At 42.1% G+C, this 26999-nt stretch overlaps 1 protein-coding gene across 2 annotated transcripts in view; it reads right to left on the minus strand.

The window, feature by feature from the left end:
• Nucleotides 1-26999, minus strand: part of LOC126480808 (peptide-N(4)-(N-acetyl-beta-glucosaminyl)asparagine amidase) — a 57605-nt gene that overhangs the window by 27892 nt on the left and 2714 nt on the right. For both annotated transcript variants that reach the window (XM_050104131.1, XM_050104132.1), the window contains exons 2-3: nt 20571-20735; nt 10113-10451 (exon numbers count right to left, since the gene is read on the minus strand). In XM_050104131.1, coding sequence (XP_049960088.1) covers nt 10113-10451; nt 20571-20735 — 504 coding nt within the window. The remainder of the gene's footprint in view (nt 1-10112; nt 10452-20570; nt 20736-26999) is intronic.

Genomic DNA, 26999 nt, shown 5'->3' on the forward strand with positions numbered 1-26999 from the left:
ACAGGGCACATATTAGAGCTCTCCATCTGACCCTGTTCATTTCCATCTTCTTGATGTCACTCCAGGATTGGCCAACAGCTGCCACCTCAGCTTCAAAAGTCCTGAGCCAGGTTGACCTTGGTCTGCCTCTCCTCCTTGCTCCTTGTGGGTTCCACTCTAAAGCCTGCTTTGGAATGTGTTGCGGACCTCTTCTTAGAGTGTGTCCAATCCATCTCCATTTCCTTTCTTTTATGATCATCTCAGCTATCCACTGTTGGATGCGTTGCCATAGTTCTTGGTTTGAGATAGTATTTGGCCAAAAATTTATTTATGAAGGTTTGTACTCTCATTTTAATTTCTGCTGTAACCTTACACATCTCACACCTGTAAAAGAGAATAGATTTTACATTTGAGTCAAAGATTTTAAGCTTTACCTTCAACAATATTTCATGAGATGTCCAAACTGGTCGCAGCTGGGCAAAAGCCCCTTTTGCCTCTTTGATCCTACTTTCACGGTCTTCTGTCACCCCTCCATTCTTGGAGACAATACTTCCCAGATAACAAAAGCTCTCCATCTGCTCAACCCTCTGAGCTTCTGTTTCCAATTCCTTAAGCTTTTCACTCATATCCTTGAAAATGCAGGACAGAAGGGAGATAATGTCCGCAAAGTCCAGGTCCTCAAGGCGATCACATAGAGTCCACTGTATACTTCTCCTTTTCTCTCAGGTTACCTTCTTCATGACATCATCATGACATCATCCTGGAGGACTAAGATTTGTATTAGGTTTAATCCCCTAGGGAAGCTGGCTTCACCATGCCTCTAGAGCCCTCCCTACCCTGTGTTGTGGGACACACTTCATCTGGCTCCTCAGTCGAGACCAATCCGGCTTGGGTGACCCCGCCAGTAGTTACGCACCACCAGCACAGCTCTCGACTTCACACGTGACATCCTTCTTCATCATATGAGCCACATGAAAGGACCAAGGACTTTCAATGATGTCATCCAGCAGCATCTTCTCCACTTCCTCTTGGATTATCTATTGTTCACACAGTGACATCCAACAAAAGTGCTGGATAATTCGTGGATGATTCCCTGCACTGATAGTGTTTTACTCTGAGCTGCTTGGTCTATCTTTTATCCACTACGGATACGAAAGCATCCAAATGGCCAACACCCACTGATGTATCCCAGTCAGCCCAGATCCTATTGGCAGCAGCCAATAAGTAGTTGCTCCCTTCCCTTTGTTGCCTGTAATGGTAGTGAAGTACGATTCTTTGTGAGTAACTTTTAGCAGTCAACAAAAGTTTCACTATTTAATAGCACATTTAGACTCCCAAGTGGAAACTGTTTCATTGAGGATGGCAGGTAACAATGTCTTCAATGGCAAGCAACTGCCCAGAGTAATCTTTGTTATATGTGCTTATTGAAATAGCTTCATCAGTCTGGGGTTCTGATCTACCAGTCTATTACTGCTTGTGATGCCTGCAAGAACGTCCATCTGAGAATAACATTATGACTATATGTTGCTAAAATGACAAAGTTCAACGGCTGCATTCTGTTGTTGATAGTTAATCTTGGGATACATGTTCCTATCAGCTGGATGCATTTCCCATTTGCAGCCATAAGTAGAATCAAACAATGGAAAATCCAAGATGGAATCACTGTTCCTACTCACCATATAGTGGAGACACTGAGTCACAGATAGGCACAACAAAAAGATTGTCAGAAAGTGAGCTTTTGGTCAACAAGTCCTTAATCAGAAATAGGCAACACAAACACACACGACCACAGTTTCTGGCTCTGTGTGTGTTTGTGTGTGCGTGTGTGTGTGTGTGTGTGTGTGTGTGTGTGTGTGTGTGTGTGTTGTGCAGCCGGTCCATCATATGCCTCTGCATCAGACGTAGACAATAGGGACCAGCATACAAACATAGTCTACTTTCTTCTTGTAACAATCAGCACGTTCACTCAACAAAAGTACTGGTGGCCCCTTCACTGAGTCAACTTTCCAGTTAGCTCATCTTCCTTTGCCCATGCTGCAGTGCAAAATGATAACAAATTTTGCTCCAGTCATAAAAACTATTTTCCGATTGCCAGCAACACAAGCATGCCTTCTCAGCTCTCCTTCAGTCTCTCAGAAAGGTGTGCAATAACAGCAATCTGCTCGCTTTGGCTGAGCTCTCCCCCCCCCCCCCCCCCCCCCCCCCCCCCCCCCGCCCCCCGCTCCCCAAAACATAATTAAGGGTGAAGAAAGTAACAGACTAAAGAATGACTTCTAGTCAATAGATCACAAACAGTAAAATGGAAAAGCTATGAATGTATTGAGTATCAGTTGGACTGTCAATAATAAAACAAGGAGAGAGAAGTAGTTAATGCTGCACACAGGAACCCCCTGGGGCTCTGCATATGAAGGGGTTGGCCTTCCCACAGATGTCCCAACCCCAATCCTTAAGGGGCAAAGTTCCAAAGAACAGGATGGTAAAACCCACTAATCATCAGATAGTTACTTCTAAAACTGGAAACAGAATGTGGCAGAAAAGTAAGCAAACCTCCTGAAGGCAATAAAGGCAATCGAAAACAAAATACAATACGTTGGATCATCAGAAAATTGTTGAATGGCAACTGCATTGGTGAAGAGGAATTGATACCATTGGAACTAAAGGGGGAAGATCCCCACTTCCACAAGGAGACTGCCTACAGGACTAATCTGGAAGGTGCCAGTGGCAAATCAAACTCCACAATGATGGACTGGATATAACAACTGCATAGCCGATGGCACTGCTGAGCCATAAACCTGGCAATCACAGTCCAAACAGAACTGGAACAGATCCCACTAGATATGAAGGAGACTAACGAGATCTGCTTCCCAAGAGGCTTGGACAAGGAACCAGAGAGCGTTAAGCTTTTGCACTCTGCTAGTCTTTAGTTGTCAAATTTAGAGTAGCAAAGTGAGTTTCTTGTCAACGAGAGACTCAAAAAGTGCTGGGCGCACAGATACAGTTCTGGGTCAGAATGAACCATAGTACAATGACAGAAATGCCTGACCCACATTTTTTGAGGAGAGAATTGAAAAGCATCCTAAAGGGACCAAGCAGAGGCCTGTCGGATCGCACCTTGGAGCTGGCATGCAGCCAACGTTACAGAGTGGGAGCTGTACCAAATGCAGAAGTTTTCGACATACAATGCAGGAGAGACCACTGATGCAATGAGGAAGAATGTGACACTCAACATGGAGTCCTCCAGGATACCATTCTCTTGGACCCATGGAGAGATGAGTGAAGTACGAACCTGAACCCGGAACAATTGGTGGGGTAAAAACTGATGAATAAAAAGTTCCAGAGATTGAGACTAAATAAAATGTGATGGTGCCAGGCCTTGTCATATGTCTTATCTAGGTCAAACAAGACTGCAATGAGGTGTTGTAATTTAGGAAAAGCCTGTTGGACTGCCATTTCCAACCTAACCGGATGGTTTGTTGTGGATCGTTCTTCCTGGGAACCACACTGGGGTACAAAAGGTGTAAGGAAACAGCATAAACATTGGGCCACCATACTTTCAAGCAGTTTGCAGAGCACGTAGGTGAGGCTAGCCGGCCAATAACTGTTGACGAATCTTGGGTTTTTACCGGTCTTAATAACTGGAACGATGGTACTATCTCACCATTGTGAAGGGAAGACACTGTCCAGCCATATATGGTTTAAGACCCTGGAGGAAATGAAGCCAGTAAGTACCGGTCAGATCTTGTACCATATGACTTTGAATGGAATCGGGGACTAGGACCATACTGTGACACAATGCAAGAGACTGAAGCAGTGCCCAGGCAGTGAAAGTTTCATCACATAATTTGTCAAGAGGTGAAGGAGAGGGGGCTTCTATGTCCCTTACATGTCAGGAAGGCTGTCATGTAACAAAAGAATGCCGACCTGTTAAATCGTGGGTATCAAGGTGTTCAGCAATAGCCAGCTTGTCAGTACAGAGACCATCTTGAAGGAAGAGGCCCAGTACAATTTGGCAGCCCAGAAGACTATGGAGCTTGGCTCACACCTGGGATGAAGACCCATATGTTCCCAGTGAAGAGATTTAGTGCTTCCAGTGCTCCTTCCTAATCTTTTTAATTAATTAGCGTGAGCTAAGATTTATGAGCTTTGGGACACCGCTTTCTGAAAATAGATAGCAAGCCTTAGCATGAAGTCATTTAAAAGTGATAAGGCTGGTCTATGAAGGATGTCACTTGAAACACTGCAAGGCACATTGGCAATCATAAGCAGCAACTACAATGTCTTTGGTCCACCATGGCACTGGCCAGCAATGGAGAGGACTTGTAGAAAGAGGAATAGCAGCTCCAGCTGCATAAGTAATCAAGTTGGAGATGTTACGCACAGCCTCGTCAATGCAGTCAGACAGAGAGGAGGCAAAGGTAACAGCAGAGGCATACAACTGGCAGTTGGCTCTTCAAATCAATCAATGTGGTAGTTGGTCCATCTGGCAGTGGCAAGGAAGCGACATGACAACCGGAAAGTAGTCACTGTAAAACAGATTGTCACATAGCGACCAATAAAGCAAAGCCACAAGACAGGCGAAAAAGATTGTTAGATCTGATAATTTGAAATGTGCAGCACTGAAGTGGGTAGGTGTACTATCATTGAGGAGGCACAGATCAAGATCAGTAAGAAGCTGGTTAAATGGAAGGCTCCTATCAGATGAAATGGCACTGCCTCACAGGGGTTGGTGTGTGCTGAAGTCCCCAAGTAGGAGAAAAGGGAGAGAAAGTTGTTGAATTCAGGTGATCAACTCAATGTAAGCAAGCATGCCTGGAGGTAAGTAAACATAGCGAATGGTTATTGCTGAGGTCATCTGCACCCATACGCTATTGCTTCCACCATGGTATGAAGGGGAACCCACTAACTAACAACATCTGCAAAAACTTACAGATACCATCACGGTGTCAGCATGGTTCCAACAGCATGCACAGTAACCATGGAGTGTTGAGGAATGGTCATCAGTAAAATTTGTTTCTTGTAGAGCAACATATATTGCAGAAGGAGGAGGAAATGAAGTACTGTAGTTCCAGCAGGTGACAGTAATGACCGTTACAGTTCCACTGAATGATCACATTACAGGTCAGGCATGAAAAGGCCAGGAGGTTCAGTCATGCACCACAATCATTGACTGTCACCGATCAGGATCGAACAACATCAATGAGCATTGGTTCAGAATCTGACAGTGTGAGGGGATCTGGCACCTCTGTGATCACCAGAGTAGCCTCGTCTCGACTCTTCTCCCCCTACTCCCACTCCTCCTCCTCTCCACCTTTGGGGGAAGGATTCTTGCAATGGCCTACCCACCATTAGCCTGGGGACAGATGACAAGCACAAATCCCTATGACTCACAGAAGTGGTTCCTTCAACTATTAGCTGGTGTCAGGCCTCTGATATGTGGGGTTCTGGGGAGATGGGTCCTGAGAGGGAGCTCTGTCTCTGGTAGATGCCTCAGGAGAAAGCTGCTCCTCCAGCCTGGTGCGAGAAGTGGTTTCCAAAAATGGTGCTGTGGGAACCACAAGATGCGACTGGCCTTCATATCAATAGGTTGTAGGCATTCATATTTTTTTCGTATCTCAGTATACAACAGACAGTCAATAGATTTATACTCCTGTATTTTCTTTTCCTTCTTGAAGACTAGGTGTACCAGAGGAGAATGGTGCTCCATGCAACTAATACTGGAAGGTGTTTGTTCACAAGGACTACCTCCACAGAATGACTGTTCACAGTTACCACATTTTGGGTCTGCTGTGCAGTGGGATGACATACAATCAAAGCATAAGCATTGAAAGCATCTCACCAGTGGTGAGATATAAGGGTTCATGTCATAGCAGTACACCATGACTGACTTTTTCCAGGGGAACATTCCCCCAAAAGGCTAAGATGAAGGCACTTGTATCTGTCTGATTACCCTTGGGACCTTTTTGGGCATGTTGGAAAAACCGTATTCCCCTTGCTCAAGATTAGCCCGTAGCTCCTCATCTGTTTGGAGTGTATGGCCTCTGTCGAAGATGATTCCTTGGACCATATTCCAAGTTCTGTGTGGGGCAATGGTCACTGGTATGTCAACCAGACATTCACATGGGTAGAGTGTGTGGCAGAGGTGGCTTTAATCAATAGTGAACCACTGTCCATTTTGCCCAATGGCTCAGCTTGCCCAAACTTATCTTCAATATGTTCCACAAAAAACGAAGGCTTTGTCAGGGGTACAAGTGTCTCCATCAGTTTGAGTACATACTAAGTACTGGATAAATTGTTCCACTCCCAGATGCCTAGCTTGTCCATCTTTCCTTGAGGTAGCCAGTGTGGAGAAAGCAATAGAAATATTTTAACTGTGCGCATTTAAATTACTATTCCTAAGTGATGAGATGACCAGGTCAGAACGGCCACCATTTTGGTGTAATTTAAGATATTTCATATGCAAAACATCCACCCTGATGCCACCTATTCTGATCAAGGGACCTCCCCACAGGCGCTATCCAGCTGCAGCAAATGTCATTGGGTGCAATGGTCCTTGCTTGGAGCCTTGACATTCCAGGAAGACAGGCATCTACTCTTTGGTGCGTACGGAGAGCTAGCAGCAGAGGAAACAGCAGTGTGATCCCTGGGTGTCAGGATGCTTAACTGAGAGGGTTTATACTGACTCCTCCAGATCAGATCAACTACCACTTTGGCTTTGAAGCCCACACAAGAGTCTACACAGGTATTGTGTGCACCTGAACCCTAACACTGTATTCAGTGGGCACTATTTAAAGTGTACTCCCCAAGTCAGTTCACACTACAGAAAAACTTTGGAGAATGAAGGTCAAACCCAGAAGGGGTTGAAAAATTACTTCAGCCAAAAAGTGCTGAATGAGAATATACCAAGAAAGTAAGCAGAACCTAGGAAACAGCTGGGTTGATGTCGAAGACTGCCACCACGAGAAAGAGAGTAAGAGAAGAAAGTCTTGCCATGGCCATGGGAGTGTACATTTGGGTGGTTGTGTGTGTGAATGTGTGTACTTCTGCTCGAAAAAGAGCTAGCACTCGAAAGCTAGTGTGGATGCTGTTTTCTGTTGTGTGTTTCTGGGCCCCACATATCAATTTGTTATATGTGAGTGGTTCCCTTTACTTTATTATACATACTGGTCCATCTAGGATTTTCCATTATTATTATATGTAACAGAAGGAAAAATAGTAAGAGATGAGAGATTGTACCACAAGAAAGGAAGTATGTGCTGTAACAGCTTCGGGCCCCGCACTCACAAGTTGTAACCTCCACTGAGGGGAGCATTACATAGACCACCAATGACCAGTAATTCACACTCAAATCTGCTTTGCCTTCAAACTGCAATCAGGAGTAACTGGTGAGGATTTCTGCTGCAGTGTTTTGTTGGAACAAAGCAATGCTTGTCCCCATATTGCCTATTCAATCATCATAACTATACAGGATATAAAATTTGAATGTCTCTAACACCCACCTTACGCACCAGCATTACCTAAGAGTGACTGTCATGTTTAGAAAGCTCACAGAAGCACTGCAAGGCAAGCATTTCAGAAGTGATAAAGAGGTGAAAACTCTAGCCCATAAGCGGCTGCATTCACACTCGAAAGAATTCTTCTCATGCAGTATCTGTGCCCTTTTTAAACAATGGAATGGATGCAATATAAGTCATGGTGGACTACACTGAAAAATTATACATCTGTAATTTTTCTATCTTAGCTCATTTGCATAATAATAAATAATTAAAGTTTTCATTTGAATTATCCTGGTACATCGGGCAGTTTCTTATTCTGTATACATGTAAGTGACCAAAGGAGCAGTCTATATCTCTTGCATCTGCAACACACTGTTTACATTATGTCATTTGCTGAATATGTCTTTGGAATGTTCATTCACACAATACAGAGGTGGTGATTTTTTTAACTGGCCAATGTGTGCCTTCACTCTATCACCTAATGGTAAAATCATGATATAAAAGCTATAACATGCTCAATACACACTGATGGCATACCTCTACTTGATTTAGCGCTGCTTGCTGATCACCAACACAACGCCAACACTCACTCACACTTTTGATGCCCTGTGATTCCAAAAATTTCTAGTATTTGTTTGTCAGTTGCACATACAGCTTGAAGGAAGGAAATTAATATGTCTCCAGTAGATGGCAACACTGCGTTAAGAGATAAACACATGTGCAGACATGAGATTATAACGGCTGTCTGAAAAGTTCTTGGCCCCGTCCCAGAGATCGCAGCACTACTCACATTATTATTCCCCCTTATGTTCGTACATGTGTTAGTAGACACCACATAAAACTGCAAGTCATTTCTGGCAGCAGTTGACAGTAGGAAATCGTTTGAAGCAGTTAAATGGAAAAAACTGAGTATTGTACAGTGATTAAATTCTTCATAAAAGAAGGTTTAACACCAAAATTCATTTGCAGCTAGTAAATGGATATGGTAACTCTTCACCTTCATTTACACCATGAAGAAATGGGTGGCTGAGTTTAAATGTTGGCGTAAATGTGTCCAAGGTGATCCACATGAAGTATGTCCAAAAAGTGAAAGCACACTGGAAATCATTGACAAAGTACAGAGTATTACTTTTGAAGGTTGGCGTATAAAGGTGCATGAAATTGCTAATGCTCTAGGGATATCAAAGAAATGTGTCGATCACATCTTGCACCAAGAATTGAACATGAGCAAGCTTTGCACAAGATGGGTGCCAAGTGCTCACTGTGACTCACAAACACATTTGCATGACACTCTGTGCTTGGTGCATTTTAAGGGAAACTGAAGAGGCTTTTTGCATCAATACATGACAGTGGATGGAACATGGATTCAGCGCTATGTACACTGAAGAAGGCATGGCTGCTGCCATTGCAGGCAAAGATCCTGACATCAGTGTTTTGGGAAGCAAAGGGAATTTTATTGATTGATGATCTTGAAAATGGAAAAACCATAACTGGAGAATACTACTCCCAACTTCTAATGAAACCAGATGCAAGCATTCGTGAAAATAAACCTAGCTTAAAAAACAAAAAAGTCATCTTCCATTAGGACAATGCACCTGCCCATAAAAGTGTCTTGCCAATGGGGAAATTGAGGGATTTTCACTATGAAGTGCTGGAACATCCACCCTATTCTCCAGATTTTGCTCCCTTGGAGCATCTGTTCTCAGAACTGAAGAAATTTCTCGCTGATTGGCACTTTTCATCCAATCGAGAAGGCACTTTGGCTGTAGATGGATACATTGCAACACTTCCAAATGAATACTACAGAGAGACGATAATGGCACTGGAAAGCCACTGGATGAAATGTATTGATATTCATGGAGATTCTGTTGGAAAATAAAATTTCTTTGAAAGAACTTTTCAGTCCATCCTCGTATACATATGTTACTACAAAGATATTGAAGAAGTATGGAACAAACCAGTATCACTTCCAAAAACAGTGAGTTGGCATCAGCAATTCAGTGGTGCCCAGACAGACATAATAGATTTGGAAAGGCAAAGGAGGTCACTAAATGGGAACACTCCAGAAGTAGCAGACATGGTCTGTTTCAATCAGAGAGTGACTATCACACAACAAGGAGTTAAGTGACATCATTACAGTTGATAAGGCATAGGTGCACCATTTCACCCTAGAAACAAAGCAGCCATCAATGGTATGCAACACACATCACAGTCTATGTACTTTCCCAGATCAGGGTCACAATTTTCTTTGAATGTAAGGTGCTTGTGCCCAGTAAGTTTAAAAATGGGCTGCCACAATTGCTGCAACATTTTGTGAAACACTGATGGCTCTGAGTGTTATTACTTAACTGTGAGCCAAATATTACAGAACCAATAAACCATTTCTAATAATGTAGCAAATTAATCAAGTAACATAAGGCATAGGAGAAAACTCACTCCTCCCCCCGCATGCATTCACACAGACTTTTGAATGCACACATGTATGTGTACACAAGTAAAGGTGCGCATGCGCGCACGTGCATGACCCCCCCCCCCCCCCCAAACACACAAACACACACACACACACACACACACACACAAACACAGAGGTTCAGGTACAGAAACAAAGAGTGGATTGCATAAGACAAAACAGTGACTTACCTCTGCCCGGTCTCCATTATATTTAGGATCACTACTGTGGCCACGAAATTTTGTTTCTCCTTGACAAAACCAACATTTTGGAGAATCAACCCATGAGAAAAATGATTCTTTAAACCATGCCATCAATTCTAACAAAAGTATGTCCTGCACATCTGCTCCATTGTCCTCTGCACCATTTTTAATGGCTTTTTGTAAGGATCGCATATGTTTAACTGCTTTTATCTCCAGCTCTGTTAGTGGAATTAACTTCAAGGCCTTCTTCTGTAACAATTTGTTTTCATGGCCCAGCACTGTCTCAGAAATAACCAAAAGTTGACTCTTGAAGTGTGCAAATGAGGTCTGAAAATCAGAATATTGTAGTTTTAGTTTTTGTATATAAGCAATGCATATGAGAGAGAGAGAGAGAGAGAGAGAGAGAGGAGGAGTGGCTTGGGAGGGGTGAGAGGGGGAGAGAGGGGGAGAGGCAGGGAGGGGGAAAGGCAGGGAGGGGGAAAGGCAGGGAGGGGGGAGATGCGGGAAGGGGGAAAGGCAGGGAGGGGGAGAGGCAGGGAGTGGAAGGGGGAGAGGCAGGGAGTGGGAGGGAAGGGAAAGGGAGGTGGAGAGGCAGGGAGAGGGAGTGGGAGAGGCAGGGAGAGGGAGGAAGGGGGAGGGGGAGGCAGGGGGAGTCAGGGAATGGTGAGGGAGGGGGAGGGGAGGGGAGGGCAGAGGAGGGGAGAGGCAGGGAGGGGGAAGAAGAAAGGCAGGGAGTGGGAGGGAAGGGGAGGGGGAGAGGCAGGGAGTGGGGAGGGAGGGGAAGGGGAGAGGAAAGGAGTGGGGAGGGAGGGAAGGGAAGAGGCAAGGAGTGGGGAGGGAAGGGGAGAGGCAGGGAGGGGGCAGGGGGCGAGAGAGAGAGAGAGAGAGAGAGAGAGAGAGAGAGAGAGAGAGAGAGAGAAGGCGGGGATATGCTTTGTGCATAAATTAATAACATTGACAAGCTATTATTATTTTAGCTTCTATTCTGATATAACTGTCATAAAGGAATGTGATTGTAATATAACTTAAATGTTTATTTGACACTACAGTAGTGAAGCCATAGTCACAATGCATAAAATTTTTTGTTAAAAAAAGGGCTTACATTACCAGTTTCAAAGTACTACGTCATCATTTTAAAATGTAAAACATCAGTTGAAGAATATACAGGGTGTACATAAAGTTCAGGAACACTTTCAATTATTTATTGCACATGAACTAAGCATTGAACAGATGTCTTTTTTTTTTTACAAACATTCAATATGCAAATCATGAGTGACCCAGCAGACGTCAATACGGTACTGGAATTCTTGTCGTCATTGACTGTGGCAGTCGCTTCTCGTATTCTCTCCTGGAGCTCTACCACATCATGTGGTACAGGCAGTTCATATGTCAGATCTTTAATGTGTCCCCATAGAAGAAAATCACACAGAGTGAGATCTGGTGATCGGGGAGGCCATTTCATGAAATAGCTGTCCCCTTCTGTAGCACGGCCGATCCATCGATGTGGCAGCTCCGTGTTCAGGTACCCACAAACTTCACAATGGAAATGAGGTGGAGCCCCACCCTGCTGAAAGATGAACAGAGAGTCCAATTGCATTCGAGGCATCAGCCATTGCTGCAACATGTGCAAGTACGACAAGTCTCTCATACACGCTCCACATTCACTTTACTCACACTAGGACGTCTGCTTCTCTTTGCTGGGTTCTTGTGCAATAAATAAATGAAAGTGTTCCCAGACTTTATGTACACTCTGTATAATGGGAATTGTGATCATACATCTGACAATAATTACGAAAAATAATGAGACCAGGCAACCAAGGCAATGGTTTCACAACCAAGTCACTACAAATTATGCCCATGTTTGCCTAACCTTTCATTCCACGTCATAATGTAGAATAGATAAAAACTACACCAGGGCAAAAAATGCCAAAGATTCTTGCAATGTGTCTTGCTGTGACACAATGATCGTATGGCTGATATAAATTCACAAGTCTGAAAATTAAACACACACGGGTATATGTAATCATTATCATGACGCAAACTCCCATGAGATAAACACATATAATAACCTCACCATAAGTGTATCAAGCACTGCACATGATTTTACTATGTTCCGAAAATAGAATCTCAAAACACGCTGTACTCTCATGTAGGACTGACACACTACTAACTTGCTAACATAACATTGCTCCATTTGCCTGCTAACCCATTCTGTCACTAGAGGGCATGAACATAGTATAGACACACAAGAAACAAAACAGAACCTACATAATGTACAATACAGGCATTAGATGGCGCCACAGTCCAGTTTTAATGAAACTATCAATTGCAAATAATTGCATTATGCTTTAACAGTTTTGACAAATTAATTTATCATCTTCAGAAGCTTGGTATTGGTTCAACATATGCCACTATCTTCTTCTATATATTGTGCTAACAAAACAGGTGCATACGTGTGATTCAGTTACTGTAAATTTTCAATCAGTGCTTACAATAATTACATACAATATGAACATTTCTGGACATACCATGGCATTATGCTTCAATGAAGAAGATACTCAGATCTGGTAAACCAATACTGAGATTCTGAAGATGACAAATTAGTTTGTCAAAAGTCATAAAAAATAACAAAATTCATTTGCAACTGATGGAATTTTATCCTGAAAAATTCCTTTTTTCCACAACCATGACTGATTTCAAGCTTAGCCCACTGAAACAGTGAATTCAATAACTGGTTAGAAAAAATAGAGTAGTTGAAAATGTGTGGTGTTTAACAGCAGTTATCCCCTTGTGCCTTCTTCTTGCTCTTGCAGTAACAGCACTAATGATTCAAAAAGCTACACATTCAATACTCAATACCCTCTATCTGCCATGAAAGCAGGAGATCCCAGATTCAAGTCCCGGTCGGGGCACACATTTTCAGCTGTCCCCATCGAGGTATATCAACTACACTTGTCGGCAGCTGAGGTTTCAATTAATTACCATTTATTCTAGTGGAGCTGCACAGGTATCAATGGCATCTGTTCTTTCAAGAGCAGTTACTATCTCCAAATATAGTTAAAGGCTACCCATCCATTGACATTCATCTGTGCGAATGCGCACAGGTTGCCTGAACTCTTGCAGGAATTGTCACCTTAGTTTGCGCGAGTAATGAGTGGATGGGCAAATATCTATTAGGTACATTATGTATGTAGATTGTGGACAGTTGGGAATGTGGGTCTCATGGGAAGCGTGCAAGGGATAAGTCACTGCAGTCGCGCTATTCATCTGTGGCCTCGGTTGTTCAGATGGATAGAGTGTCTGCCATGTAAGCAGGAGAGCCCGGGTTCGAGTCCCAGTCGGGGCACACATTTTCAGCTGTCCTCATCGACGTATATCAACTATACCTGTCGGCAGCTGAGGGTTTCAATTAATTATGATTTATGAGGATGTATGATCTACTGACAACCTTGACAAACCACCAGCAACAAGCGACATGATCAGTCAGTCCAACTGGTACCAAACAAAAGAATCCCAATTAGATGTGCAAACAGCAAAGAGTTAACAGGTCAGTGATCCACTTCACACAGGAAGTAGCTACATGAGTAGTGTGTGGGGAGGACTGGGTGGTTTTTTTTAGGTTAGAGGGTCCCAGGAAACCAAGAAGAAGATGTCAATAAGGGGTGCAGGGCACACACAGGACAAGGGCAGACCTGGCAAAAATCAGTATTGTAGCTGTAAATTGCCATAGCTGTGTTCAGAGATAACCAGTGCTCCAACTGCTAATAGAAGGCATTCAAGCACAAATCACTATAGGTATCTGGTCGTGGTGTGTTTATTACTGTCAAAAGTAGGGCACCTTGTAGTGAAACTGAAGTAGATAGATAGTTTCTCTGAGTTAGTATTGGTAGAGGTTACACATGACAACTGGTTCCTTTTAGCACCATCTCCTCCGCCCCCCCCCCCCCCCCTTTTTGGCCATATGATGCAGTTGTTGAACAGTTCAGTGAAAACCTGAGTCTCATTTTAAGCAAATATCCTACTCACACAATTATTGTTGGTGGTGACTCCCATCTACACCTGACATGCTAGCAAAAGTCACATATATTATTTCTCAATTCAACACCTCTTTTTCTTAAAACATATTCATCATATAGGGATGACTCAGGTATTATGAGAAAGGTTTTCAATTGGCTTCTGACACTGCATACCAATTTTGCACTAAAACTTACTACTTGTGGAATTTTTTTTACCATAAAAAGAGACTTTCCACTATCATACACAAAAGGGCATCACAGATGCTCAGCTTCATACCTATATTTTATGAAGCTAACTTTTTAATCATGAACAAGAGACTTTATTTTCATGTTATTTTATTATAAATATTACTTTATTTGTTTTAAAGTACTTATCACCTGGATAATTTGTTTGCGATGTTGTCATAGATAATAACCAAGACCACCGCAGTAGTAAATTATCTCTGTCCATCTGTCCAAAGTAAAAGTTGACTTTTCTAAATGAGTATACTGTCTGACTTCGCCCCCCCCCCCCCCCCTCCCTCCCATGAACCATGGATATTGCTGTTGCGGTGTGGCTTACGGGCCTCAGCAATGCAGATAGCTGTAATGTAGTTGCAACCATGTCGGAGGTGTATTTGTTAAGAGCGTGGACAAAAGTATGGTTCCTGAAGAGGGGCAGCAACCTTTTCATTAGTTGCAGGGGCAGCAGTCTGGATGATTGACTGATCTGGCCATGTAACATCAACCAAAAACAGCTGCAAGCAAGAAAAAACCACAGCCACAGTTTTTATCAAGGATGTGCAGTTCTACTGTATGGTTAAATGATGATGGCATCCTCTTGGGTAAAATATTCCAGAGGTAAAATAGTCCCCCCCACCCCCCACCCATTCAGATCTCTAGACAGGGGCTACTCAGGAGGAAGTCGCCATCAGGAAAAACAGAAGTGGCATTCTTTGTACTGGAGCACGGAATGTCATATCCTTTAATCGGGCAGGTAAGTCAGGAAATTTAAAAAAGGGTTAGGTTGTAGTTAGATGTAGTGGAAACCAGTGAGGTTTGGTAGCAGCAGGAACAGGACATCTGATATGAGTAGGTTTAGTAATGAACAAGAAAATAGGAATATGGATAAGCTACTATGAACAGAATAGTGAATGTAGCTAAGATAGACACAAATACACAACTTCCATAGTAAGTTTGTATGACAACTAGCTCTGCAGATGAAGAGATTGAACAAACATATGATGAGATAAAAGAAATTATTCACAAGGGAGACAAAAATTTTATTGTGATGGAGAAATGGAATTCAATAGTAGGAAAAGGAAGAGAAGGAAAGAAATTGTGGGTGAATATGGACTGGGGGGAAAGGAATGAACTGGGGAGCTGCCAGTACAATTTTGTGCTGAGCATAATTTAATTATTGCTAACACATGGTTTAAGAATCATTAAAGAAGGTTGTATATGTAGAAGAGACATGGAGATACTGGAAGGTTTCAGATTGATTATATAATGGTAAAACAGAGATTTCAGAACCAGATTTTAAATTGTAAGATATTTCCAGGGGCAGATGTGGACTATGACTGCAATTTATTGGTTATGAACTGTAGATTAAAACTAAAGAAATTACAAAAAGGTGGGAAATTGTGGAGATGGGACTTTGATAAGTTGAAAGAACCAGAGATTGTTGCAAGTTTTAGAGGGAGCTCTGGCCAATGACTGATTAGGACAACAGAGAGGAATACAGTAGAATGAATGGGCAGCTTTAAGAGATGAAATCATCAAGGCAGCAGAGGTTCAAATAGGTCAAAAGTCAAGGCTTAGTAGAAATTCTTGGATAACACAGGAGATAATGAATTTAATCAATGGAAGGAGAAAATATAAAAAATGCAGCAAATGAAGCAGGCAAAAGAGAACACAAATGTCTTAAAAATAAGATTGACTGGAAGTGGAAAACGGCAAAGCAGGAATGGCTAGAGAACAAACGTTAGGATATATAAGCGCATGTCGCTAAGGTAAAGACAGATATTGCCCACAGGAAAATTACAGAGGCCTTTGGAGAAAAGAGAGGCAGCTATATGAATATCAAGGGCTCAGATGAAAAACCAGTCCTATGCAAGAAGGGAAAGCTGAAAGGTGGAAGGAGTATATAGGGCTCCTATACAAGGGAGGTGAACTTGCAGGCAACGTTATAGAAATGGAAGAGGACATAAATAAAGAAGAGTGGGAGACGTGGTACTGCAAGAAGAATTTGACAGAGCAATGAAAGACCTAAACCAAAGCTAGGTCCCAACAAGGATTAGGCAACATTCTGTCAGAGCCACCAATAGCCTTGATAGAGCCAGCCATGACAAGACTCTTCCATCTGGTTAGTTGGTTGGTTGATTTGGTGGGGAGGGGACCACACAGCGAGGTCATTGGTCCCATTGGATTAGAGACAGATGGGGAAGGAAGTCAGCCATGCCCTTTCAAAGGAACCATCCCAGCATTTGTCTGAAGTGATTTTGGGAAGTCTCAGAAAACCTAAATCAGGATGACGGGACATGGGTTTGAACCGTCATCCTCACAAATGCGAGTCCAGTGTGCTAACCACTGTGCCACCTCGCTCAGCTCCATCTGGTGTGCAAGACATATGAGACAGGCAAAATAGCCTCAAACGTCGAGAAGAATGTAGTAATTCCAATTCCAAATAAAGCAGGTGCCAACAGGTACGAATCTTATCAGACTACCAGTTTAGTATGTCACAGTTGCAAAATACTACCACAAATTCTTTACAGAAGAATGAGAAAACTGTAGAATCCAACCTCAGGGAATATCAGTTTTTATTGCAGAGAAATATGGGAACACATGAGGCTATACTGACTCTATGACTTATCTTAGAAGAAGGTTAAGGAAAGGCAAACCTATGCTCACAGTGTTCGTAGACTCACAGAAAGTTTTCGACAATGTTGACTTGAATACTCTCCATGAAATTCTTAAGGTACCAGGGCTAAAATACAGGAAGCAAACAAAAATTTGGCAAAGGAATTAAAGTGAAGCTTTTGAAATGTGGCGATACAAAAGAATGCTGAAGTTTAGATGAACTGATCACAAAACTGAAGAATGCTGAAGATTAGATGGACTGATCACAAAACTGATGAGGAGAAGTTGAATACAATTTTGGAGAAAAGTAATTTGTGGCACAAACTGAATAGAAGAAGGAATCAGTTGATAGAAAACATCTTGGCACATCAAAGGGATAACTGATTTAGTGTTGAAGGGAATTGGGGGGGGGGAGTAAAAATCATAGAGGTAGGACAAGAGATGAATACCATAAGCAGATTCAGAAGGATGTAGGTTGCAGTAATTATTCAGAGATGGAGGGGGAGGAGGAGATTAGTGTTTAACGCCTCATTGACAATGAGGTCATTAGGGGTGGAGCACAAGCTTGGATTGGGGAAGATGTGGAAGGAAACTGGCCATGCCCTTTCAAAGGAACCATCCCAGCATTTGCCTGAAACGATTTACAGAAATCACGAAAAACCTAAATCAGGAAGGTTGGACACGGGTTTAAACCGTCGTCCTCCCGAATGCGAGTCCAGTGTGTTAACCACTGCGCCTTCCCGCTCGGTATTCAGAGACGAAGAGGCTTGCACAGGATAGAGTAACCTGGAGAGTTGCATCAAACCAACCTTCAGACTAAATACCACAACCACAACATACCTTCTGAAATGACAAACATGTCTGTCATTGTCACCTTGAACTGGGAGTTATCTATTGCAACTAAGGCCTTATGTACTTACATAAAGTACAAAGTACAATTAAAATCTCAAAACACAGTTAGAGGTTATTGTGGCCTTAGTGCTATACCAGGTAAGAAGTGTACACTACATTCCGACCTATAAATTTTACATTTATTTATTTACTTTTGTATTTTTTATTCATGTTTCTCCTTAAACTTGTCTTCAACAACAGGTAAATGTAAGTATTATGGTTGAAAGTTAGGAATTACAAGCAATAATGCATGTATAAGAGGCGTTCAAAAAGAAACAAGCCAGAGGCATAATTACATAAACCAGTACCTGTGTGTTAGGAGTATTGACCCTGGCTGTTGGGACACTTATCCCACTGTGATGCAAGACGGTGAATGGCTGTCTCATAAAATTACCGGGGCTGCAATGTTAACCAGTTCCGCATGTAAGCTGGACGTCGTCATCCAAGGCAAATTGTTTGTCCCAAGGGGACCAAAAATAGCGTAATCACAGGGAGAGGGGTTCTGACTGTATGGAGGGTGGCTGAGAACCTCCCATTTTAATTTCTGCAGGAGTGTTGTGACTGTGTTGGTTGTATGAAGTTTTGCATTGTTGTGGAGCAGAATGACCCCACAGGTGAGATTGCCTGGTTGTTTTGATTTGATCGCTTGGTGAAGGATGGTCAAGGTTTGCAAGTAACACTGGGCACTCACTGTTGTCCCAGGATGCAGGAAGTGAATCAGAAGGGGACCATCCTGGTCAAAGAAGAACGTCAGCATAACCTGTGACTGACAGCATTGGACAATTGATGCATGCTGCTGCTAGGTCTGTATAGTCACGTGATGTGCTCGCATGCCCTCTAGCGACAGGCTGTGAACTTCCATGCTCTGGGTGGAACCACACCTAGTTACACACGCCTCGATATTATCCTCCTGTCACCGGTTTGTGCATTCCAGACTCTGGCTCGTTTCTTTTCGAACAGCTCTTATAAATGTATATTCAAGGATGTATCATAAATTTATGATTATTATTTCCCATCATTTGGTTCATTTTTTAAGATGTCCCTTCATTCCCATAACTCTCCTTGTCCAAAAATATACACTTATTTCACATACTGTCATTAAAACTATAAAAGTGTGAAAGTTTCACATGGATCTCCTGATACACATTTTAAGTTGGTGGTAAGCATAAAATGTTGCCCAAAATCGGACTGAATGCTTTCTCCTGATACAAGGATTAGTGAGCACCAGGTCACTGTAATAAGACTGAACACCATAACATCCAAATCCATCAAAAATAAATGCAAAATATATCTAAAAAAAGCAGTTACAAATTTACTTGACACTTTCCTAAGACAGAGTCTCCACTCCTTCCAATCTGACTATGTAAGCATACACCAAATGTCAAACAACAAGTTTCAATGGCAGCTGAGAAACATATGTCACATAAATTAATAAGAAATGGTACTGATCACCCTTGGTACATAAACAGGTCAGAACACTGCCGTAGAAGCAACAAAAAAAGCATGTCAAATTTAAAAGAACTCAGAATCTCCAAGATTGGTGATGTTTTACTGAAGCTCAAAATTTAGTGTGGACTTCAATGTGAGGTGCTTTTAACAGTTTCTACAACAAAACTTTGTCTTTAAATCTGTCAAAAAAACCAAAGAGGTTTTCGTTATATGTAAAGTACACCAGCAACAAGACACAGCCAGTACCTTCACTACAAAACAGCAATGGTAATGTCACTGATGACAATAGCTCTAAAGTAGAGCTACTACACATGGTTTCCAAAACTTCCTTCACCAAAGAAGACAAAGTAGATATTCCAAAACTTGTATCAAGTACAACTGCCAGCATGAGTGACTTAATTGTAGATATCCTTGGTGGAGCAAAGCAACTTAAATCACTTAATAAAGACATGGCCTCTGGTCCAGATAGTATACCAGTCAGGTTTCTTTCAGAGTATGCTGATACAATAGCTCCATACTTGGCAATCATATACAAGCACTCACATGGCAAAAGATCTGTACCTAAATACTAGGAAGCAGCATAGGTCACATTAATATTCAAGAAAGGAAATAAGAGTAATCTGTCAAATTGCAGACCATATTGCTAACATCAATTTGCAATAGCTGTAACAGAAAGTTTGTTAAACCCAGAAGTAAATCCTACAGCCATGAAATAATAAACTCAGAATGAAACATAACCCAAAAGAACAGGCTGGATACCAATGGTGGCAGAAGTATCCAGCTACATTACAGTGATTATAAAAGTCAAAAGTCTTAGTCATGTGCTACATTATAAAAACTGGTAACCAGTTTCAGCTTTGCAGCTATCATCAGATTAATGATTATGACAGCAATGTGTAGGCACACAGTCAATTCTGACTATGTGCAAATGTGTCACTTCTGCAAGCATTAGGTCCAATGTTGACTGCAAAGCCAAAATCGGTAATCAGTTTCAATAAAGTAGCATGTGACCAAGACACTGACTTTGGTAATCTAATTGGATGGACCTCCACAGCTCCAAATGGCCTCATTTTTCATACATTACAATGAGTTTCCTATTACGACTACTTAATGTAAGAGTACTAGGCAATGTGTGATGAGAACACATGTTAATGTTAGCTGTAATCAACACAAAAATAGTAATAGTAGTAATAATAATAATAATAATAATAATTTACAATTTGTTTCATGCGTCCATGATGAAATGACTTACATGCTGTGTAGCACTAGCACCTTCAGAGCTTGCTGAAGACATTTCACTGGAATTGTTAACAGCATTGAATGTTTCATAATTACGCCTTCTATTAACTATTTCTGAGCGTATCTGTCTTATGTTCTCCAGTGACGCTTCTGGTGATAGAACCAATTTGTCATTCATCTGTAAACAGGTCAAATAGAGAACATAGCTCCAATTAAAACCAACACATTATATAAAATAAAAAAAGAATGAAACAAAAACATATTGAAAGTGTTAACATGAACCAATTATCTGACTTCTTGCTACTGTTTTCATACTCAACAAAGTATTAAAAATTCAGAGACATCTTTACGCACTACTTTATTAATTCTTCTAGAGGACTGACTTTAAAGATCCTTCTGAGAAAGAACTAAATTTCACTATACATATAACAATATTCTATTGTGAAAGGTGGAATTTTGGCACATATTACTGAAGGTATGGTTAATTAATGTTTATCCCACATTTATAATGAGGAACAAATTAGAACACTCCATCAGTCTGCACACAGAATCATCATCTATTTGCAGACAAATCACCATTAGAATTCTATAGTAATTAGTGTTTAGTAAATGTATGTTTTTGTTGCATATAATAGATTCCCCATCTTACACCTATAAAGTAGAATAGCCTATTTTCTAAGTGTACAACAGTCTCATTTCATATAAAATTACTGAAAATAAAGAAGTCTTGTTGCCCTCATGTCACATATGTTTTTTGAAAAATTGTTGTTAGAAAGGAGTACATAATGAAAGAGGGTTAAAATACACTCCTGGAAATTGAAATAAGAACACCGTGAATTCATTGTCCCAGGAAGGGGAAACTTTATTGACACATTCCTGGGGTCAGATACATCACATGATCACACTGACAGAACCACAGGCACATAGTCACAGGCAACAGAGCATGCGCAATGTCGGAACTAGTACAGTGTATATCCACCTTTCGCAGCAATGCAGGCTGCTATTCTCCCACGGAGACGATCGTAGAGACGCTGGATGTAGTCCTGTGGAACGGCTTGCCATGCCATTTCCACCTGGCGCCTCAGTTGGACCAGCGTTCGTGCTGGACATGCAGACCGCGTGAGACGACGCTTCATCCAGTCCCAAACATGCTCAATGGGGGACAGATCCGGAGATCTTGCTGGCCAGGGTAGTTGACTTACACCTTCTAGAGCACATTGGGTGGCACGGGATACATGCGGACGTGCATTGTCCTGTTGGAACAGCAAGTTCCCTTGCCGGTCTAGGAATGGTAGAACGATGGGTTCGATGACGGTTTGGATGTACCGTGCACTATTCAGTGTCCCCTCGACGATCACCAGTAGTGTACGGCCAGTGTAGGAGATCACTCCCCACACCATGATGCCGGGTGTTGGCCCTGTGTGCCTCGGTCGTATGCAGTCCTGGTTGTGGCGCTCACCTGCACGGCGCCAAACACGCATACGACCATCATTGGCACCAAGGCAGAAGCGACTCTCATCGCTGAAGACGACACGTCTCCATTCGTCCCTCCATTCACGCCTGTCGCAACACCACTGGAGGCGGGCTGCACGATGTTGGGGCGTGAGCGGAAGACGGCCTAACGGTGTGCGGGACTGTAGCCCAGCTTCATGGAGACGGTTGCGAATGGTCCTCGCCGATACCCCAGGAGCAACAGTGTCCCTAATTTGCTGGGAAGTGGCGGTGCGGTCCCCTACGGCACTGCGTAGGATCCTACGGTCTTGGCGTGCATCCGTGCGTCGCTGCGGTCCGGTCCCAGGTCGACGGGCACGTGCACCTTCCGCCGACCACTGGCGACAACATCGATGTACTGTGGAGACCTCACGCCCCACGTGTTGAGCAATTCGGCGGTACGTCCACCCGGCCTCCCGCATGCCCACTATACGCCCTCGCTCAAAGTCCGTCAACTGCACATACGGTTCACGTCCACGCTGTCGCGGCATGCTACCAGTGTTAAAGACTGCGATGGAGCTCCGTATGCCACGGCAAACTGGCTGACACTGAAGGCGGCGGTGCACAAATGCTGCGCAGCTAGCGGCATTCGACGGCCAACACCGCGGTTCCTGGTGTGTCCTCTGTGCCGTGCGTGTGATCATTGCTTGTACAGCCCTCTCGCAGTGTCCGGAGCAAGTATGGTGGGTCTGACACACCGGTGTCAATGTGTTCTTTTTTCCATTTCCAGGAGTGTAATTTTTCAAGAATTCCTGGACCAGACCCATGTTTAGGGTATAATTTTTAAAGTAAGTTTGTTTTCACAAACTTTCTAATTTATGAGGCCATTTTATTTGGTATTGTGCCATCGGAAAGATGAAAGGACCAACTATTATATAAAATTATTGAAATGTTGGAAGTATGCATACAAATATTTACAAAGCTGTGAAGACAGTAGTTTCTAAAGATTTATTTTCTTAAATTGCTGAAATTTTTGTCAGCAAGATCACAAGTTTTACAATATTAATTTTTTTTTCACATAATGTCTATTATCATACTTTTCAAAATTAAAAAACTAGGATTGTGTTTGTTCTGTTCAGTGATATGGAACTGACAGAGCATAAATAAAAATATATTTATTTCATTGTTTCACTCTTAGTTAACTACAACAAAAGATCTTCAAGTCACATGAAGTACATACATAACATACTAAAATTGTTGATTATAATAGAGGGAAACATTCCACGTGGGAAAAATATATCTAAAAACAAAGATGATGTGACTTACCAAATGAAAGCGCTGGCAGGTCGATAGACACACAAACAAACACAAACATACACACGAAATTCAAGCTTTCGCAACCAACAGTTGCTTCATCAGGAAAGAGGGAAGGAGAGGGAAAGACGAAAGGATATGGGTTTTAAGGGAGAGGGTAAGGAGTCATTCCAATCCCGGGAGCGGAAACACACACACACACACACACACACACACACACACACACACACACACACACACACACACAGAGAGAGAGAGAGAGAGAGAGAGAGAGAGAGAGAGAGAGAGAGAGAGAGAGAGAGAGAGACAAGCATAATGTCTGCTTGTGTCTGTGTATGTGCGGATGGATATGTGTGTGTGTGTATATGCGAGTGTATACTTGTCCTTTTTTCCCCCTAAGGTAAGTCTTTCCACTCCCGGGATTGGATTGACTCCTTACCCTCTCCCTTAAAACCCACATCCTTTCGTCTTTCCCTCTCCCTCCCTCTTTCCTGATGAAGCAACCGTTGGTTGTGAAAGCTTGAATTTCGTGTGTATGTTTGTGTCTCTATCGACCTGCCAGTGCTTTCATTTGGTAAGTCACATCATCTTTGTTTTTAGATATAAAATTGTTGATTGTTTTAAATAAGATATCAATGGGGAATATTGTGTCTGATCCAAAAGTATACATGGTATAACTAAATCCCTTTACAGACATTGAGACTACGGACCCAGACGGTTAAGTTTAGCATGGAAACTCATTCCAGAAATGTACCAGTTTCCCTTTACGCCCAAAATACCACCAACAAGTGTTATTTCCTCATTCCTGCTGCTTGTCATCCAGGTCCACTTTCAAGTAGGGCTTGGTCTGATGATCACTGATATCAACACGGGTACAGACCTCTGTACCACATTACAATACATGCAGTCACCAATCCCTAAACTTTCAGCATCTGGCACAGCCAAAATCTGTGCCAGGTCTTACTCGGATGCCAAAAGGGTCTTGTAAAACAAGAATTTCGTATGACCTCACAGGTAGTAGTCTAACGGGTTCAAGTTGGGAGACAGTGGAGGTCAAGCAATCAGGCTATTATGACCTATCCACTGCTGCTCAAATCACTGGTTCAGATGATCTCTGGCCACCCATGAAAAATGAGGTCGTATGCATCTTGCTGAATCCATATTTTCATGGACATGCTGTGGCACATCTTCCATGAGCCCATGTAGCATGCTGTCAAGCAATCAAAAGAGCACAGCACCCACAAGGTAGGGTGGAACAAAGTATGACCCAATTATATGTCCATCCAGGAAACTTGTCGAAATGTTCAGATCATATCGTTTGTGAAACACATGAGGGTGCTCAGCCTGTGGGTTTCCACCAGCCCACATGAGACTGTTGTGAACTGTGAATAACTTTCTTGTTGAAGTTGACTTCATCCGTGGCAAGGATCTGCCACGGGAAGACTGGCGTTTCTACACATCAGTGCAAGAACCACTTGCTGGAATGGTCTGAGACACAATCCTGTGGCTGCATTGTCTGTACCTCCTGATGGTGGTTTGAGAATATCTGCTGCTCACGAAAAAAATGCCAGACAATTTGGTGATACACATTCAGTGTATCAGTTATGCTTCTGGTATGTCATCCTGTCCTCTTCCACTGCATAGAGTTCAATCTTTTCAAAGTTGGGCAAGTGATGCTGCCATGGAGCACCAGTTGTGGTGGCGGATGTACCTGTCTCCAAGGCCTGCTGGTACACCAGAGCAAAGAGGGAGTGCAAAGATGTCTGTGACGTGGGAAATGCTCCACATACAATTGACCGGCAACTCTCCCATTACACTGAACTTCATCGTACAATAACATCGTGTCATCGTAATCCATAGACATGTATTTCATCAAGGTCAACAGTAACACATTAAAATTAAATGTACATACTGCTTGTGTTCTGTGCTGTAGTGTATGATTACTGTTGTACAGTAATACAGAATGAATAAAGACCACAAGCAAAACAGCAGGTACAAACCACTCTGGGAAGATCAGACTCAACTGAATCATATGTAAACAAACCTGTACTGGGCATGGGACACCAGGTGATCAGTTAATGACATACGTAATACCCTATTCATTGGTCCCGAAAATGCAGGAGATTTGAATGTGTTTTGTGGTATTTTGTTTGTAGCTGGAAAATGGTACATTCCCAGACATGAGTACTTCTAGTGCTAAACTTAACCATCTTGGTTCCCACTAGAAGTTCTCAGCAATAGTAAGGGGAACTCAGTTAACTCTGCTTAAGCAACTGGTGCTTGTGCTAAAGGCAAGCAGTCATTCAAATATTTTAATAAGGAACCCAGCAAACATCAGCTTGAAGTAGCAATGAATAAACCGAGGTAGGTTCACCTGGTCTCATGAATTAGACCCTCTCCAATATCCAAAATTTCTTCAACCCTCTTCTGGTTATTGTACATAGCCCCGACAAACATTTCTTCTTTAAAAATGGTAGAGGCCTTGTTCTGAAGCCCAAAATGAACTTGTGTGACTTTAATAGATGGTGAAACATGCTTTACGAGTAGCCTGCTTTCATTAAGTGGCTTGAAAAAATGATTAACCCTCAACCTAGGGATGGAAGAACCTGTTCCATATCATTTTTGTAATATATCTGTGAATTTTGCTATCTCCTCTGCTGCAAAAAACAAAATGTTTGTTTTTCTTGTACATTAGTTTTGGCAAATGTAAACTGGTCTTTTGGACTTAAAATGTAATTGTCATATGGATGCTGTAAACTTGCTATTGTTGCTAAAAGTTTGGTAGAAACATGCCTGCCTCTCTCTCTCTCTCTCTCTCTCTCTCTCTCTCCCCCCCCCCCCCCCCCCAATGACTAGTGGCAAAAAACCCTTTCTGGAGATACCCAATGATCTTGCTTGTAATGGCACTAATGTACGATGTTGTTACAGCTTTTATACTGTGTAGAGCTGCCATCATTGAGATAAATGATGATGTATGTGTGGTGTTTCAGTATATATGTGAGAGCAGTTTTCTGGAAATCATAGAATGCGTCTGGATTATGCTGCAAATAGTCACTTACAAAACACGACGACAGTGGCTTTCTGCAACTTTCGCTTTACTGTACACAATGAAATGAGGAAGAGTTATTTAAATGTTCTGCCAGCGAAATCCTTGTGCAGCATCATGAAGCAAACTTGTATAGTTTTTTGAAGAGTCCATGATAATGATGCATAAATTATCAGGGAGTGTCTCCTTCCTTGATTTTAAGTATTGACTTTTAGTGTGATATGTAATGATGTTGTGTCAAGTTTTGACGTTCTTGGACAAGATACTCAACAAATTTATTGACTGCCTTCATTAACGTGTCCAATGCAACTCAGTAAGTTTGTATCCATTGCTTGCAAACAACATTTTCACAATCTGATATTCCAGCTTTAGCAAAAAAAATTTACACTGTTCATATTCATTGGGACATTGAAAACAACATTGCAGCATGCATTCCTCATTTTCCAGATTGCAATGTATCTGTATAATGTGCTGTGTACAGTTCTTTCGCATGTACAGCATGCATCATCAGTTTTACATTTTGGTGATAAATGTATTTGCAAATATTATTCATTGCATGACTGTTTACAGTAAGCATTCTTTTCATTGCAGTTCACAATACATTATAAATTCAATTTTATCAGACAGATATTTTTCTTTGAAAGCTAAGTA

This window comes from Schistocerca serialis, chromosome 5 (assembly GCF_023864345.2).
Source record: "Schistocerca serialis cubense isolate TAMUIC-IGC-003099 chromosome 5, iqSchSeri2.2, whole genome shotgun sequence".
Taxonomy (NCBI): Eukaryota; Metazoa; Arthropoda; class Insecta; order Orthoptera; family Acrididae; genus Schistocerca; species Schistocerca serialis.